The 19,697-nt window shown below is 36.4% G+C and overlaps 1 protein-coding gene across 1 annotated transcript in view; it reads right to left on the reverse strand.

Moving 5' to 3' along the window:
* LOC104165661 (STE20/SPS1-related proline-alanine-rich protein kinase-like) overlaps positions 1 to 19,697 on the reverse strand; it is a gene marked incomplete at its 5' end in the record, with an annotated part of 43,158 nt that overhangs the window by 10,994 nt on the left and 12,467 nt on the right. The window contains 2 exons of the mRNA XM_009705343.1: positions 8,938 to 9,006; positions 10,903 to 10,955. Coding sequence (XP_009703645.1) covers positions 8,938 to 9,006; positions 10,903 to 10,955 — 122 coding nt within the window. The remainder of the gene's footprint in view (positions 1 to 8,937; positions 9,007 to 10,902; positions 10,956 to 19,697) is intronic.

Below are 19,697 nucleotides of genomic sequence, written 5' to 3' on the forward strand. Positions count from 1 at the left end.
TCCTGCTGATTGTTTCAAATATTACCTCTTCCCCAACTCTAGGCATTTATTTTGCCATTTTCATCTGATACATGGAGTTATACATAATTAACTGCCTTGGGAGTCTGCTAATTTGAGGATTAATGCTGTGTTCTCCTGTCTGGGTCTTAGGAAGCAGGATGCCTGAGTGCCAGGGAATACTTTTCAATGGAATTATCACTCCTGAAAATTCAGCTGCTGGTAGGGCTTTCCTCCAAAGGGCTGAACTTATTATGCACGATCTTGAGGTAGTTCCACATGTTGAAAGAGGTTCATTGCAATATATATATTCATTTATATTTTATACTACACAGAGGTTTTTACACACTTGCGAGTTTGTAACGAAATCAAAACTAAGTTTTAAAACCTAACTAGCACTGGATTATAGTACATTATGCAAACAACCAAAGCAATCAACCTTTAGAGCTTTTGGTAACAATTCCTCCAGATCTCTGATTTTCTTATTATTATCTAATATTATCTAATAGCTCACAAACTGTCTGCATTAAAGATTAAAAGGTTTTTCAAAAAGAAGTCAAAAAGGTCTTTCAAGTACAGTGCAACTCCATTAGTTCACCCATTCAGGATGCTAGTCATAAAATCCCTTTTGTTTACATTGCTTGAGAACAGTAGCAGGGGCCATATTAAAGCATTTTGAGATCTGTGACAGCTGACTAATAAGTGTTTTTTGCTAGAGAACTGCAAGGAGCTAGACATGGTTCTTACAAGAAAGAAATAAAAGAAAATAGAAAGATCAACAGCAAGCCTGGCTTCGCTTCTGAGGAAGCTATTGGACACTGATAAGGCAGAAACATTAAAACATTTAGAAATGTATTATTTATGAAGAGGCTGTCATTAGGAACTTACGAAAGGGAGATTAAGGCTCACAAATTTGTCTGAATTCTGAATTCTCAAAGTACATTGCTGAATCAGAAGATATAAAGACAGTGGAAACTATCTCCATTTCAACATTTGATACTTTAATATCCAACAGCTTGATTTGCAGCCTCATAATCAGAAAACACAACTTAAAGAGAACACTTACAGGACACCAGAAGGCCAAAGCAGTTTTCCCTTGAAAAGAACACTGGGAGACTGAAAAAGGTCTCCTACAGCATCCTTATGAACAGGACTACAATTTCACAGTGCAATTCCCACAGCTTAAAGTAATTATTAAAACCACTGAAGCCCTGTGGATCATATGGGTTCTGAGCCCCAACACTGTAAACCCAGGAACGTATGCTGTTTCATATGTGTATACAGTACCAGGCATGAGGAAGAACTGTACCAAATAAAACCATCCTCACCTCCCAAAGAACGGCCCAACACACAGCAATAGTAAAGAAAGGAGGCAAGCAATACTTCAAATTATACACAGAATACTCAAAGGAGCAGGTTGTGCCACCCTTAGTAAGTACCAAAATTTGTGCTGATTTAACTTAGGTACTAATTCATTTATTCTATACAGATCACCAAGGTTTAGGCTAGTTCACATCTTTTTAGACATTTTTAAGGACATTAGCTAGTAGTTTCGCATCAGGGTATCTTGTTCCAAAAAAGGAAGGGGCGGGGGGCGCAGTGGGACCAAAGCTTTAAGAACTAACCACTTACACTATGTTATTCAAGACGGGAACAGGCAAAGGCATGGAAAAGACACCAGGGATGTATATTTCTGATTGACCTCTACAGACAAATAAAGACTTCAAATATTTATCCTTGCTCAAACTGAAAAAATAAAAGACTTTTGAGGTCTACTATTATTCCGTAAAGTCTTCACATTGAGATTCCATGGCGTCTTAATAGCCAGGGGTCACAAAAATTGGAAAACCGAGGATTGATAAAGTAATACACAAGATTTAATTTTTCTTTAGGTAGTCAATGGAAAAATTCCCACCCAACAGAAGCACTATATTTTATGAAACAGGAGCATTGTATCAAAATGGAAAATGAAATGTTAGTGCTAGAAATCTACCTATTTCAATTCTAATAGCGCATTTAAACTCCCAAATTCTCAGTTATTTAGTATGGATATCTGATCCCAAGGTAATGTTTTTACATTCTACAATCAGTAAGAAAAAAAAAGAAAAATAAAAAGACTGAAATTGTGATAATTGTTTTTATTGATTAAATTAAAATATTAATATAACTGGCAAATTGTACGTTTTCCCAGAAACTTATGAAAAAATAGAACGCTAATATTTCAGATTGATCCCCCCCCCACCCCCACCCCGCCCCGAGTGTGTCAATAACACTTTAGGCAAACCACCGGACATTTAAAACAAAGTGTTATAAAAAGGCATGTAGAGTATATTTCGATACTTAAATGCTTATTTATTTTCAGATCTTGATTCTGCATGTGTCTAATGGGGTAGATCATCCAGGAAGATGAGGGAGGAGTATATACAGATTTCACAATTTCCCCTTCATTTTGAGAAAAGCATTTTCATGATCCTGAGCATTCTAAACCTCAGCCTAGTCTCAAATGAACATTTAAAATAAAAATTTAGACCTGCTGCCCAGCATTGCTAGTAGGAATATTTAACAAGTCTGAGATACTAGAGTAAATTGTGCTCATAAATCCCCTATACAAAGGAATGACTCGGAGTGCAAGGTGGAAACAATCATTTGCCAGTGACTGAATGTAGAAAGCAAGTGCTAACTTCCAGACAAAGGTTTTGACAACGGTTTGATAGTCATCTAGACATTAAAGACAGCTCTAACAAATACCTTCATCATGCTGGATCAGAGTTGAAAGGTAGGTCTATGCAGAAACAAGGCAGGTCACATTCTGCTATGCACATTATTACTTGGCAATGTCCTCTCCCCATCAGATATTCATAACTCCTCCTGTCCTAAGTTCTGCTATGAATTATAGATACTGTTCTGACAAAACTATTAAGATGATGAAATAGTACCCAGGCTGCTTCAATACCTTGTATCTGAAACTTGAAACAAGGAAAAATACATTTAGGAAAGACTTCCTGATGTGCAGAAGTTAGGTTCTGAAACAGACTACCTCTAAGTTTGAAGAGCCTCAATAAATCCCTATTTTGGCATACTAACTTGCAGAGAACTGAACGCCAAGGAAACAAATAACAGCAACTAAATTACTACTGAAAAGAGGAACATTATTTACATTGTTGTCTTTGCAATTTCTGATTCAAATTCACAGTTGTGGGGTTTGTTTTGTTTTGTTTTGTTGTTTTGTTTCTGTTTTTTAAACTTCAAAGGAAAGACCTCAAAACTACAACTGAGACCTATGAGGGCAGGGAACACACTCCAGGCCTAATAGTTTGTCACCTACCGTATCAGGTAAACCCCAAACTAATCCCACTAATAAACATATGAATTTATTCCTCATTTACACAGGTTGGAACTAACAGATTACATGCTGAAAAAAGGAACTTTCTTTGAAGGCAACCGCCAATTCCACTTTTTTCTTTTTTCTTAAAGTAACTAAAAATTAATATTTACTTGATCATGGCTATAAGACAAGCACATTTACTATGATACATGAATACACATATATGTGTAGAGGACAATTTGCACACTTGGAGAGTTTCTTACATCATACTTGAATAGTTCTGCCACAACCACCATTATAGCAGCAGTGATTATTCAACTAACACAATATTGGGTTTTTTTCCACTTTGAACCTCTAAGTTTCCACCACACTGAAAATTCAGCAAGGTGGGAACTTGCATGAAACCTGCCAGTTTCACACAATGTACTTTCTTAAGTGCACTTTTTATGTACAACACATACGGCTAAAATAAATTTGAAGGTGCAATTAGATGTAAAGCTTGATTACCTGCGGGTGTACCTCAAGCTTCCAGAACTCCCGACAGCCTAGTCATTATGAGTCACCTTCAATGCATTAGCTCTAAATGAGCCAGATGTGTTGAAATATTTAAGTCCTTAGTTAAACCCTGGGGATTTTAGAGATATTCTCCTACCTGTAATGCATTTGCATATCTTGCTAAAGAGATATGGAGTTATGTGCACACATTGAAGCACAAGATTTTCTATAAAATGCCTTAAAATACAGTCAGGTTTTCATTAAATCTGTAAGTTTCCTTTCTGGATAATACATTAAAAATAAACACAAAAGTCTTTAGTCTATTGTTTGAAATTAGTTGTTAGGGTCTATAAGGCTTCTTCTCATTAGAAAGTTCATCGGTACACTGAGCTTTAGAACATATAAAAAACAGCATACACAACTAAAAATTCAGTTTTTAATTCAGTTTGAGCCACAAGAATAAACAGACACAAGAAAAAACAAAACTTCTAACAAATTCCCTCAAAGATTACAAAAATCAGTGCATCTCAAAACATTATTGATATTAAATGACAAACCTATGCTGCCTTCAAATGCCAGTGCTATCCAAGTCACCTACCCATAGCAATGTTACTGCTCTTTGAGGACATAAATTAATGCGATATGTTTTCTACTCATGCAGCACTATGCTGTTTTCTGATTAGAGTAAGATGATAAGCCAGAATTAGTTAAACAAATGGCATTGCTTCATTCAGTTTCAAAGATGATTAATCTAACAAGACAGCAAAGTAAACTATGTATAAGCAAATGCAGAGCAAAACCAAGGAAAGCAAAGGATATTCACTGTGTAACTCTGTGGCTTTTCTAGGAATTGGATTACTGGTCTCACTATGAGTTAAGATGTTGTTACAGACAGTATACTAACAAACTGGGCTTCTGCTTTTTCATCTTTCCATTTTAGTATGAAAGTACCTTCAGCATCAGCAGACATGATACTGTAACAGTCAGCTGTTTCAATTTCAAATGCCTTAATACTGTGATTAATTGGGAACCATACATATTACTTACTGTTTAACATCCCTTGAAACAATGTCATTCTGGATTTGGTCAGATATATGTTGTTCTCTGCACTCATGGCCAAATAACCCATCCACAGCCATGATTTTTTCGTATTCTAGATGCCAGTTTAAGTCCTGTCTACTTACCACAATAACTGCACCAAATAAAAAAGGTTATTCTGCCCCTGCCCCTCCCACGCCCAAATACCCAACAACCTCAAAACCCTTAGTCAAACTATTATGGCATCTGTTGTATTCACACTTCTAAGAAAATATTCAAGATACTGATGAAAAAGCTTGCTACTTTCAAAATATGATCTTATTTCAAAATATGTTCTACTGGGTTTTCAGCTGGTTCTTCTAAACACATTATGCCTTTCAGCAGGATTTGTTTTGACTGACTAAAAGCTGTTCCTCTGGTTACTAAGTGGATACCTGGGTCTGGCTCCAACACCAGAGACAGGTATCTATTTATCAGTAGTTCAATGTCTGGTGTATTTAAAAGTGAAGGTACATCTTCCATGATGCTCAAGTTATTCACAGATACTTTTTCACAAAAATACCTAAAATAAAGGTACATTAATATAGTGAAGGGCAACTGCACATTTCTTGATGGCACGGATATCGACGCTTTTACTTAAACAGTATTCAGGAAGGGAAGTTTTTTGGTTTCTTTTTTAATATAGTGCAATTTAATAACTGTAAATACACCTTTAGATTCTGAATTTTAAGCAAGGTCTTTAGAACAGTAACTATAGCCTAAGGCTTCACTGAAATTATATGCACGTTGTATACACCAGTGAAGTAGGATTGCAACTATATGGTTTTCAACAGAATTGACTGTTGATATGATTTGAGTTTCCTTTATGGTACCAAAAACATAATAAAGCATTACTAGATGAATGTTTACTAGCTAATATAGATATAATTGCATATACACACAGAGACATATTTAATCTCAAAATGTATTTTGAAAATATTCCAGATCCTTCATATGATTTAACATAGCTATTTCAGTACTGTATAAAAACACATCAGCTAGATATCAATGACTATATATAAACTCCAAGACTCATTCCCCTCTGCAAACACGAACTCTAGTCTGCTTTTAAACAAAATTATCTGCACTGATTTGCTTGATCCAGGGACCTCCTGTGAAACAATGCTACTGTCAGTAAGAACAGAAACCAGAACTGAAAATGCAAGATGGGACTTTTGCTTCTCTGCAGAACAAGTGGCTGAACTTATCGCTTATCAAAATGCAAATCTTCCTGGTAAGCCTCTGTTAACTGAAGCACATCCAGCAAGACTCAAAGGTGAAGCAGCAAATTCTATAGAACTTACATGTCAGCTGGTCCCCACTAACAGCTTCAGCTCACATATGCCATGGCTGTACTTTCCACAACAGCTTTTGCTGACTCCTATTCAACTGTCCTTTCAGAAAATCAGCTGTTACGCCAACAAATTGTTGAGTTCAACATAAGCACAAGTATTTTCACCTTTCTTTTCTCCTCCAGCTTCTATACGTTCCAACATCCATTAAAAGAAACTACAGGAACAACTTTTATAAGACTATCTCAGAACTTTGTTTTCATTCATGTTACAGAGGCTGAATTTCTGCATGCTTCAGCTGAAAAGTGAAAGGTAATTTATCAGCTGCTTTCAATCTGGAAGCTAATGGAATCAGTTCTTCTGGTGAAGAAGGTTAACCAAGTTCTTATATACTATTCCTCTCTTCCTATATTGGGAGATTTTAAACCTTTTAATTTCGAGTGAACAAGGCGGCAAAACCATTCTACACAGAAAATTAATTTTGTAAGCAGATTTACGTTTTCAGCACCATCTGCTCTCTTATATGACCTATTGCTTGAAACTAAGGGACTGAAATATTTCTTAGGACTGCACTGCTACAGTGAAATTCTGAAATTTGCAATAATCTGCTTGCATGCAAGTTGTTTTATTCCATGCCCATACAACATTTAGCCAGTTTTCCCAAAGCAAATCACAAACATATTCTAACTTGAAGTCCAACTTTAGTTTTTTCTTTTTTTAATTACAAGTAAAATCACATTTAGGAGAACTTGTCTTTCAGTGAAACATGGAATCTAAAGTAATTTTCTAGGAAGATAACAACGTCCAAACATATTTGAAAACATGAACAACTTCACAGGTGAAGCAGACACAAGTGAAAATTACAGTACAAAGTCATGCAAGAATTTGTGCCTGTAGAACTTGAGGTTAAGTTACAACATCAGAGAAAAATACAAACCGATCACAAAAAAAATCCATACAAACTGATTATAATTAATGAAATTAAATTTAACTTGAATGCTTTCATTATATACAAGAAATTTTATTTCCTTTTTTTAATACCACAATAAAAAAAAAATCAACAGGAAAGAACAGAAAGAACCATCATCATAGTGCTAAAAATCAAAGTCTGATGCAACTCAAAGCAGGAACTAACCAAGGAAATTAACTTTTATTATTAACTAGACAGTGCCTGTAACCAAGCTTGCTAGGGAAAAACCTTATTTATTTAAACATTTGTGCTTCTTCAAAAACCAAAGTCCCATCACTAAAGCCATGAGGGATATTTATCTTCATCTGCCCTTCCCCCGTCGGTTCCCTAAAAAGATAACAATCCCATTCATGGTGCCATTTCCATAGAAGTACTGGCACTCTGCATAGAAGAGGACTCAACAGCAAAAGGAAAATGAAGAGCAAAGAAGGGAAAAGAGGTCTAACTGCGTCCCAGCAGGACTTGCACTGCAGCATCACCAGCTGCGACTGACTTCTGTGCATCAGAGTGCCAGCCGACTGCCTGGTGGGACAGCCAACAGATAACAATTATTCTCTTAGCTAGAAAAAAATTTATTTATTTATTACTTCTAAATTAAGTAAGGTATCTTGTAGCAATGATGGTGCCATTACCATTAGCCATATGGTAATGACATTTTTCATACTGGATGTTTAAAAGGCAACAAACTAAGGCCAAGCTACCCCCTTTCCCTGAACCTTTATATTAACAGTGCAGTAGAAGTGACTAAGAGAAGAGTGCCTGCTAGCCTATACCATCTGTGAGCCTCCCCTACAACCTTTTTCTTTAGAAATTAAAATAAAAGCATAGGTAGGGCTTTTGTTTCTTAGATCAGCTAGAATCAACCTGTATTCTGAACACACAAAAGCAAAAAGTATTGGCTTCTCTCTGAAATATTTTAGCTACCCTACAAATGGACTGAGAATGTATTCAGATAATCTTCCAGGCACATCACACAACCTTACGGATTTGTAGAACACTCTCTGTATCATTGAGAAGTTTGGTAATGATATCTGAACCAATTAATAGGAACTTCTTTGACTGCAACACAAAGTTTGATTTGCTAGTATTTCTCCATTCATTTCTCACACATTTAGCATATACTAGCCCCCCTCTGATTTTGGTAACTATATATCTATTGGTCTTGAGCAATCAGAAGAGAAGGAACTGCAGGGAAATAAGCACTTCCAAATTATATAATCTTTGCCAGACATTGAATTTCATTTAAAAAAAAAAATTTAAAAATTACTGAACTACAGAATAGAAAAACAGAGAAGTATTTTTCCTCTCAGCAGCCAGAAAACATTTCTGATTATCTTTTTTTTTTACCATAGAAATAATATCTCTAGGTTGAATTACCACAGATCCTGAACTCTGGTGTGCTTCTACTTTTACGTCTACGCAAGTAAATTATTTATTAGCTTCAGAGCTACGAAAGCATACTTTGCAAAATTCTACCAAAAAATCATTTTATTGTTAAACAAAAAAATTAAGTTAGCACAAAAATCATCAATCATTGAATTGTAAATAATCCTTCAGATCTGTATTATATCATCCCTCTCAAACCACTAAAGAGTTCTGACTTCCAAAAGCAATCCTTGGACTGGTATCAAAATCGGCTTGTTGATTGAACTATGCATACATGAAAGCAAAATTAGGACAAAAAGGATTTTGTGAAAACCAGCATTAGAGAAAACATTTTTCACATCCATTTAACACAAACTTGTCACAAGAGTGTAATTGCAAACAAAAATGTAATTTACCTATAACTACATCATGGCCATCAACGAGGCCTGCAGAGAACAGCTCCTGAGAAACGCCATCTGCTGTATCTGTCCAAAAGGTGAAACAAATAAATTTAAGAGCCCACAAAAACAACAAAAAGTATCAGTCATCCAATGCAATTTAACAAAAATACATTTTAGTTCCAAAACACCCATGGAGGCAGGCTTGAATTCAAAATTATCTTTAATTAGGAGGAATAAAGATAATTATCTTATCAGCCTCTGCAAGCAAATCACATGAGGTGATGGTTTGATTCATTGCAAATCCCCTACAGACCTTTCCTGGCTGCTAGCATTTCTCCTCTGTTTCTAACTACGTACTCCTATGCAGTTTCGAAGTTCAGTATCTCCACAACCAAGAAAATAAACTATGTTTTAGTGTGGTTTTCACTGTTTTCTTTATCCCTTCCATTGCTCTGCATATCTAGACAGAGACATGCTATATAGGCTTTCTTGTTTGTTACCAGTGGGGCAAAGGAGTTACATGAACAGTCATTATTTCGAGCTTTAGGCTCAAAATAGCTTTTAAGTACTGTGACCCAGGAAATTCAGAGCTTTGGATTGATTTTCCATCACTTGCTGTACCCGAGTGGGCAATTCCTAAGTCACTGTGACTAGTACTTGCTCTTGGATAAAGACTTTAGAAGGCTTAGAGGTAAACAGGAAGAAATAGCAGGAACAAGCCTAAATTCCAGCTAATTCTCAATTGCAGTACGGCCTCAACCAAGTATCTGCACGGAGCACATGCTTTGAGGCAGTTACACAAAGTTGCATCATTTCCTCAAGAAACACACATAGGTGAAAAACAATATATAGCTGAGCTGGCTGCAACTTCTGGAGAGCTCTGAAGATGAGAATCATAGCTGCCTTCTGACTGCCTCAGTGACTGACTACTAGGAACAGTCCTGGTATGGCATACCCTCTCTTTTTTGACCAAGAAAGAATTCTCAAATGGCTTATGTAACTGCTTAGAGAGTATTTAAGTAGCTCTTCTGACCAGTGACTAAACCAGTATGCTCTGTGCCCAATTAAGAGATCTCTTTCGTTATCACCCATTGCCAAAATCAGCAAGAACAGGTAGACAGAGAGTATATCCATGCACAGAACTACCGCACATGAAAGATACTATGATTTACAGGAAGAGAGACACCTCTTCCAATCTGGATTCATTTTTAGATGGAAGCTTTTTGAAGGCTATTCTAAATATAGTGAATACTGACTTCTGAGAAATATGGAATGTGTTCATAGTTCAAAGTGTTGCTTTTTAAACAAAGATGATACATTCTTACTCAACAGATCAGCCTCCTCTGCATTTTATCCCAGTAATACTTGGTTTTCTTCAAACAAAAGTAACTTTGAGTTCTTAAAACTCTTAGCACTGGAAAGCCAATACAGTTCTACAAGCATGCAGTAGAGTTTAAAATTTCAATGCCACAATTTCTTTCTGGTGATGATATCAAAGCTAGAGATGCAACTCAACTTTCAGTTGAAGACAGTGTTTGAAAAATGGTGTGCACTTCATACTTGTTAACAGAACTTCTTTTATTACAAATGGGAAGAAACTTAAATATTACCGCCATTACCACATACACTTTTATGGCTACTATATTCCATTTCCTACAATGTTTTACAAATGTGAACAGGGAAATTCCAAAGCTGTAAATATTGCTATGTGAGATCTTATATACGCATAGATCATTTCAGTAAGACATGAAATTGATAAAGTATACTGTGGATCAAGTCTTCTAGTATGTATTACATATTATGCAACCTTGCCACTAGAATTTACATACATCTGCTATTCTTACTCAAGTGAAGTTCAATATAGAGCTCTGCAAGTACGAAACATTACAGAGAGGTAGTTTGTATTAACCATAAGCAGTAATGAATTTCTGAAATACCTCTCTCAGCAACAAGAGAATAATTCAACTGAAGGAGCCTTACCTCTGCCTGGTGTAAACTCAAACCGTATGTCATTAAGTTCTTTCCTGGAGTTCCTGAAAAACATTCAGTGAATGCATTAAAATGTAATGAAAAACAGAACAACTATTCAGTTCCTATACCCAAAGAGTACCGATGGCATTGACAACCGCATTTTTGTAGTGTGAATTTCCTCAACTTGAAAAACACTGCTCTCCCAAAGTGCCCAGACTGGAGAGACCACACCACATTTTCATGCCAGTATTTTGGCGAAAACTATGAAGAAGGATACGCTTAAACTGAAAAAATACCTTTGGTAACCTAAAAGATAAAATAAGGTCCTCCGATAAATGTTTTATTTTTCATCTTCAAAAGACACTCTGCCATACTGACTCTACCAGTTCAACATACTCTATATCGTATTACCCCTTTCTCCTCCAAGAGTAACAAAATATTCATGTGGACTTAAAGCTCCCTGTCTGAGATCACATGTATACAGAATTGCTTGTTTAAGAGACAAAGTATCTACCAAATGTTAAATGCTGAAAAGCACTGTTTGACATACAGTGTTTATAAAGCTGTTTTGAAATGAGTAACTTCTTTCACTGACCACCATTATCTCAGCAGCGAGGTGCTATCTACACATCAAGTAAGCAGCAGAGTATGAAAGCCAAAGGTTTTCTGCCTTCCCATTTGCCACGGAGTGCTTTAAACAGTTCAGTGTATGACACAGTCATAAGGAACTTACTACCTACGTCAAAGAATTCCTCTACAGTCTCATACTGTGCTCCAAACCTCCATTCCTCGCACATTTCCAGCTTCAGTTTTATTTAATAATTTCTACCATCAATAAAACATTAGCCTCGTCACAAAATAGACGTCCATCTCATTTTTGGAAATGGCAAGCTGACTGAGCATAGGGATGAACTTAATTGCTGTAGCATGCTCTTTTTCCAATGAATAGCTCAATCCACTTGAAAAACTAATAGCAACAGAATGTGTTTTGCAGTCCATTATTCTTCTCCTCAGCAAGAAAACTGTATGCAAGCTCATACTTCAGCGTACCAGGCCATGAAGTCTTGCTGTGGGAAAACTAAATCCAATAGGCAGACATACTCAGCTGTGACTTACAGCTATTATCACTTGCCAAATACTTACAAGAATATTAGAGTGAAAGAACAGCAACATGCAGGAACACAAACACCAAAATGATTGGCAATACAGACAAAAGCAAGATAGCAAACCCTGAAAAATAAGTATGCCACATGCAGTGCTTAAAATGAAAAGTACTCATTTACTGAATATATTGTATGCTTCAAAGCTGAAGAAGTTTCAGGTTCCCAAAATTCCACTCTGAAGAACAAACTATGAGAGTTTAAGACCGCTAATACAAAGCTGCAGATAATGCAGCTAGCCAGGTACAGATCTACAAGGCTCATTTACTTCCGTTGTAGAAATCTGCTGCCATTATATGGAATATTGCAGTGTCTATTTTTATTCAACAGAGAACCAGTATGAATCTCAGTTCTCCCGCCCCACCCTGCAAAACCTGGATGGCTGTTTATATATTAAAAAAATAAAACAACAACAAAAAAACAACAAAACAACAACAAGAAAAAAACAAACAAAAAAACCCACCCACAACTGAAAACGCACACAAAAACCATGAAAAAAACCCACAACATATGACCCATCTCTCAGTTCCCTTTTGACAATCCACTTCCCTTTGCTGGCATTTATTGTATGTAATAAGCTTGTAAGATTGCTGCTTTCCAAAAAAAGGGAATATGCACAGAAACTTAGCGTTCTTCTTAAATAACATACGTTTTGACTGAGTGTGGGATGCAGCTCAGATGTATATACTCACTTCCTGCACACACTTCTGAAAAAGCCAATCAAGGGAATAAAAACTTTATCTCACAGCTTTGCAGAGGTAAATCAGAAAGTTTTGCTTCTTATTAGCAGTTATACTGAATTGCTCCAGCCTGCATATCTTTCTCCACAAACATTAAAACCAGCTGAGAAGTAATTCTGTAGATTTTGCACTCTTACTAAAAACTATTTTGTACTCTTATCTAGAAACTAACATATTGAGCTCTCAGATTATATCTTTCCACAGACCTCTCATAAGTAGAACATCCACCATATAAAAAGGCACTAAGTAATTATGAACTCTTACGAAAATTACCAGCTTTCTAACAGACTGATACAGCTATGTGAAAGACCAGTTGCTCCTGATACAGCCTCTTTCCTTGAGCAAGATGCAAATAGGGTGTATTTTACTTTGTCTCCAAATCGCAGAATGTCCCAAATGGAAAGTTAGTGAGTCTAATCTATTTAAGTGAAGGTGAAAATTCAGGGAAGGCTGATATGTATTCAATCATCCAACTTTACTATCTGCAATTGTTACACTCTGAACTATTTTGAACTTAGGATGCTGTGCATTCTCTTTAATGGTACACTACTATTCAGGAAAGAAAAACAAAGAAAGTTTGGCAAGATTAATTTGCTAGAAGCCTGTAAGTGCTTTTCCTTACGGTTCAATTACCTTCCAGACATTTATTGATTTCCATAAATTATTTATTCCATTATATATTCCACCACATAGAAGATGCACTCGAGCTCTCCCGTAAAAGCTGCTCATGCTCTTCTCCAGTCTTCAGACACTTCCCTGTTTCTAGTCAGTGTCACTGTTACTGCAAATTAGTTTGCTAGTTCCCTTGATACACTTCGGTGACAAGTGTTTGGATTTGTTGATTTATTTGTAGGCAGAGCTTCCAAGCAGTGTTTCATTTGTTCTTTTGGAGTTCTCTTTTTACTTGCATCCATTAAACTCTTATCATGCAGCAGCACACACAGACTTTATTTCTGCTACACAGACATAGGATTTGAAGAAAGGCACTTAGTATCTTTGTGATTAATAATTTTATCTTCTTCATCATTTCTTAATGGTCCCTAGTTTCTCTACTGCATTTATGAAAAAGTTGTTTGCATTTTAAAATGCAAACTCACAACTTTTTGCCATCTCTTATAATACCTCTTATTTGCTTCTTCCTCTGTGCCATTACAGACTAATATACCTTGATTATCATGGATAAAAACAGTGCACCTCCTTTAAAAAGTAGTAAATTTTAAATACTTTTGTGCATTTTAGCACACTGCAGTTTATTAATTTCCTGCAGGTTGCTTTTCATTATGCTGTCACCTGCAACAGGAAGAATTCCACAGAACTGCTTGGAATAAGGGTGACACCAAAGCACACCATGCTAATATTTTAGCAGCCATCTTTCTTACAAAGTAATTTCAGAATTTAAAACTTTACACTTTATAAAAGCATATTTTTTAATCTTCATCAGGACCACTTAATGTGCACACCAAGATTGCTAGATCTGATTTTCTAGGCAATAATGCTTCCTCAAAGAACCAGAAAAAGCATATGGGCCAACTTAATTACTTAGCCCTCCACCTATAAACTCACAGCATCCTGTCATTAGGATATGAAACAAAGATGCTCTGTTTTGAGGGAAATTATTTGCAGAACAATGCTGCTATTTACAAAAATCAGGATTAGAGAATAAAAAAAATTATTCAGATGTTCAGATTGACATGGTCCTACTGAAAAAAATCCTAAAACACAAAAAATATTTCAGGCATTCACATTTAAAGACAAAGCCTTTCAAATAATTACCTAATGATAGCGTAATTCCTGCTATAGTCAATTAGCTATGTTCCACATGCTTGACAAAAGACCTACTTTTTTGAATTAAAACAGGAAATCATGTTTGTGTAATGATGCAACTGTAAACTGGAGACGTTAAATGTCATCATTTCTTTTGTCCTTAAATGCAGAATGTCTATCATGTAAGTGAGATTCAAGAAAATTACATGTCTTGGAATTAAACTTAAGGTCTAAATCATGCTGGGATAGCTTGATTATGTATCAAGCAGCAGATTTTCATTCTTTTTTACTACTACTTTTTTTTCCCACACACAAGTTTATCCACTACATCTTATGCAGAGTTATCTGAAACATGAGCTTCCATTTCCCACAAGCTTCAGCATCTTCCATACAGCCCTTACGGAGAGTCTGTATTCCTGGATGAGTTGCATCTTACCATAGCTAAGTAACCGTATACTCTTCCTTCCCAAAATAAGAGAATAATTCTGAAAAGAAGGTAAGCGAAAAGAAGGGTGTCTGCGTGTGTGTAAGAACACAAAGGTACTGTCTCTGCATTGCTTGCTGAATTTTCAGACTTCACCTACTCAATCATCACACGTAGTTTACAAAGACTGATACACAGAGCTGAGTGTCCAAGAACGTAGGTGATAACAGAATGGTAATCAACAAGGCTGGCTTGTGAAACAGTACAGAGTACATATACATACCTGGAAAGTGCATCATTTATGGCTTTTGATTAGTTACAGCAGAAGCAAGATCTCTGATTTTTTTCTTTTTAATTCTCTTCTTTCAGATGGAGTTAGAAACCAGAAATCACAGGCACCTCTCCATCACCACCTGTTCCATCATGTAGCCAGTGAGCACCATCTAGGCTACTGCAGGCACTGTAGACACCCATTCTTTCAATCAACGGTGACTTATTTCTGCTGGTATTTCACAAATACATCCCTTTCCAAGAAATTTTATTTATTTTCTTAATCAAATGCTACTTTTTAATTCAACTGTTTAGTCATCCTTTCCCATTCCTCCAATAGAAAACCAATCCAAAATCTTAGTTCTCATCATCCCATTCTTGTCCACTTTTGCATATGTAAAAGTACATTGCTTTACACCAACATGATCCATCTTGGATGCCAATCATTCTTTTCATTAGTGTATCATTTTTCTGTATTATGGCTATCCAGTCCTAACAGGGTACAGGAATATTCTCTACTATTTCTATGGACTGATTAGTGGAAGCAGCAAAAGACAGAGTTCTCCTGGAGCAACGAGTATTCACACTTATTAGCCCATTTCCTCACCAATGAACCTATTTTAACAGACTCCAACATACAGATGCTGCAGCTCTGGCCTGGGGCACATTCTACCTTCTCTTTCACTTATTTTTTCATATTTCTGCATGATTAAAAATAAATATATATTTTTTATATATATGAAAGAAGATATGTATATAGAGGTGGATATAGATGTATATATCTTCTATCTATATAGATATACACATAGATATAAGAAGGGAGATGTATCATGTAGATATGTATCTTCCTTCTTTCATCCTCTTTCTCCTGAACTCCAGTTGAACATGGTGGACATTACCAGTCAAGGAGAAGTAAGTAAAGACATTTAAAAAACAAACAAACAAAAACCAAAAAAAGAAAACCAAAAACCCAAAACAAAGAAACACCCCAACAAAAAAAAACCAAAACACCAACAACCAGTGAAAAACCGAAAGCTATATTTTATGGTATGGTCAACAAAATACAAGCTCTGCTTAGGCAAGGGTTCTTGGTTTGCCCATGTGGGGAGGTAGTTAAAAGGCCAGAGTGCCTGCATCATTTGTTGCCTGGTAAAAGGGACACTCCCTGCACTTTCAGGGCCCAACCAGCATTGAGGTCCAATTAACCAAACCATAAGCAAGAAAACATTCTCAGAAGAAAGTCAGAAGAGCACTTATGTCTTCCATCCATTTTTCAGATCATGACTAGTTATAACTCAGCAACAGACTTGATCTACATGTTAAAAAATACCTGCATCAAGTATGCGCTCCCTAAAATTGAAAAGTTTGTCCATTGCTAGTTTTGTCAAACCCTAACAAGTCTGGCTAGTGCAAGAGACAACAGCAGAATATGTATTCTTTTCTGGAACTGGAAATAAATTAGTCTTCAGCTGAAACTGTAGAAACTTTATTATGAATGGCACCATAACACATGGTGCCACATGGCACCCTTCACCAATCAGCCTTTCGTCTCCCCATACTCCTACAAGCCCTATTCCCACCAGAACAGAAGTCCCCCCACTATCAGGGACCAGTGACACTGGCCAGGTCTAAGTCAGTGTGCTTTAAGAAAAAACACACACTGAAAATAAACATCACACTTGTACAAAACTTAGGTCTCACAGTGCTCCTCCCCTCCAAAATTTGAACTGCATTGAAACTACCACAGAAGCAAAGTAAGTTAGAATGGGAAAAACAAGACAGCATAGCTTAAGCAGCAAGGGCAAGCAGCATAGTATTTGCACTGCCTCACTGCAGTCGCTGGTGTAATTAAAACCACAGAAGCATTTAAATGATTTGCTTATTTAGACTGCTGAGAAAGCAGTAGTTCACATCAAAATGGAGTGGACTAATCAAAGTGACAGGTAGGTTGTACATCCTAGACCTGTACTCATCCAGTTTTCATTCTACATCTCTAGGGCAAGATCTTTGTGTGTACAATGCAAGAAATACAACTGAAAGAAAACCACAGAAGACTTAGAGTTCGTAAGGTTTTTTTTAGAGAAATTTTGCTTACATTTTTTTCCTTGCTATTCAAATGCTGGAAGAACAGATGTTATTTGGCCACACCAAATGTTATTCAAATTCAAAAGATCATCTTCCTTCACACAGTAAATTGTCGCCTATTTCTCACTTTCACTTTCTTAAGGCATAATGCACAAGTTAAACATGGTTCCCTTTGTACCGTAGCTTTTACAGCATTAGTTTATTCCACAAGTGTTGTATTTTTCATTCAATGCCTTGTATTACACATGGAGAAAACTAGTCACAGTAGCAATGAAAGAGATGGAGACAGCACCACTCCATGAAAACAACTGTGAGTACTTTCTCAGCAGGCAACAATTTACTGATTTTTTTGTTTGTGTGTTTGCTTTACAGCAGAATTTACTTTGTGACAAGCTATAGAGCTTGATTCAAGGAAAAACCTGATTAAGTGATGCAGTACCCCTTCTTAAGTACTGTCTATTAAATACCTGTACTGAAGATATGTAGTATCTGTTTCTAATCTCAGTTTTGATTAATTAAAACTTTGTATCAACTGTATTTACAGAACACAAGTTAACATACACAAAACAGTGAAATGCAAACTGGCACTTTAATTTCACTATTGCAAAGAGGATGCAGGAGTAGAATCTTTGAAAGTGAATGTACCCATTCGTCACAAATTCGAGGTTTGGCCTGGCATCTAAATTTTCTGTCCCTTTACTTGCCTTGCCTTGCAATTTTCTTATGCTTCAGCTGTGGGAATTCAGCCATTCAGCTAGGGCAGGGAAAGCAAGAACCCTCTCCTACCCCTACAAAAATCACAGCTCACTTCTTCCCTGCCCCACTCTGCTTTTTTTTTTTTTTTTCTTCTGAAGTCATGGTACCTTGCACACAGCAGACCCAAAGCAGTAATAAGAGCAAGTCTGTTTATTAATATTTTTAATCAGAACTTGAAAGCTCCTGTGGGATGACATAAACACAACAGAAGAGAGCATTTACTGTAAAGAAGATTAGCCTCCTGAGGATTCACCACATGTTTATGTAAATCCCTTTCTCTCTAATACTTCCATGCTCAGTTGTCATTTACTAATCAATATCCAGGCTCCTCCATTAAACATTACCCTACTATCAAGAGCAGATCATGTCTGCTCAGCACTGTGGAGAGAGATGGTTCTTCTCAACTTATTTTTAATGACTTCAGGTCAATTCTAGATTAAATGGAAGGGCATTTCCATTAATTTTTGGTAGGAGCAAAATAAATGTTTGAAGTCTGCCCTGCTTCCAGATTGCCACCAAGTAGAACAGGATCAAAATCTCTCCGAAATAGTAAAATGTAGTCCTGAAATATACAGTTATTTGAAGTCCATTAAAACTTTAGCACTTCCTTCAGTGGTTCTGAAAAAACTCTATGGGTTTACAATTTATCCCCCTCTATATACATTACTGGAAGAAGGAAACATGTTTAGCATATGATGCTTCAAGATCAAGCTATAGGACTCAAAAGTTAAATATACAAAACACTGCCATTACCACTTTAATCTTCACGTGTTCTTAGGTAAAGAGCAGATCCCTGAAATGATGTAAGACTCTTGTTAATCACTATACTTCAAGAGGTAGCAGCAATACTACTGGCAAAACACGGACAAATCATGCTTTCAAGACTAAAAAACAGCCAATGTCACAATGAAACACTGTCATTTGGCTGTCAAGCTGTTGGAATGAGACAGCAGTTACCTGTTAAAGATTTACTATCTGTATGCCATCTACTATACAGAAAAGGCAAGTGTACATTACAAAAAGCAGCCACCAAGTGAATTGTTAGTGTCACAACTAGATCAGCTAATAACACTGTCCACAGCTCCAGGGCAGCCAACAGCTCCTCCAGCAGGAAAGGACTTTGACAGTTCTATCCATAGCTGACCAGTCCCAAGTTGCTTAAGACTTAAAAGAAATTAGAGTGTTTTCAATCTAGTAAAAATGGATGGGTTGTAATTGTAAAATGCACAAGTTGTGCAAGAGAAGAAAGACAAGAAAACTAGCTGATACATGCAAGTACCACCACGCAAGTCTGCAAAATCACGTTTATCATTTTAGAATTGACAAATGAACATTAAGTCCTTCCTCTCCATCCACTGGTTTACAGCCTCAAATCTTCATTCCTTGACATAGAAGTGTTAAACTGGAAACATTTTAGATATATCTATACCTAAACATGCTTTTGAATAAGGTCTTCTCTCTTTCTAAAGCTGCTGATGCCAGAAGCTAAATCAAAAGAATGTTAGAAGCTCTCCAACTTTTTTCCTTGTTATATTCATTCCCAGCTAAGTCAAAGAACAAACTGAAACAAACAGTTGTTTGGTTTTTTTTACTGCTGTTCTCAGT

This window comes from Cariama cristata, unplaced genomic scaffold (assembly GCF_000690535.1).
Source record: "Cariama cristata isolate BGI_N322 unplaced genomic scaffold, ASM69053v1 scaffold6680, whole genome shotgun sequence".
NCBI lineage: Eukaryota > Metazoa > Chordata > Aves > Cariamiformes > Cariamidae > Cariama > Cariama cristata.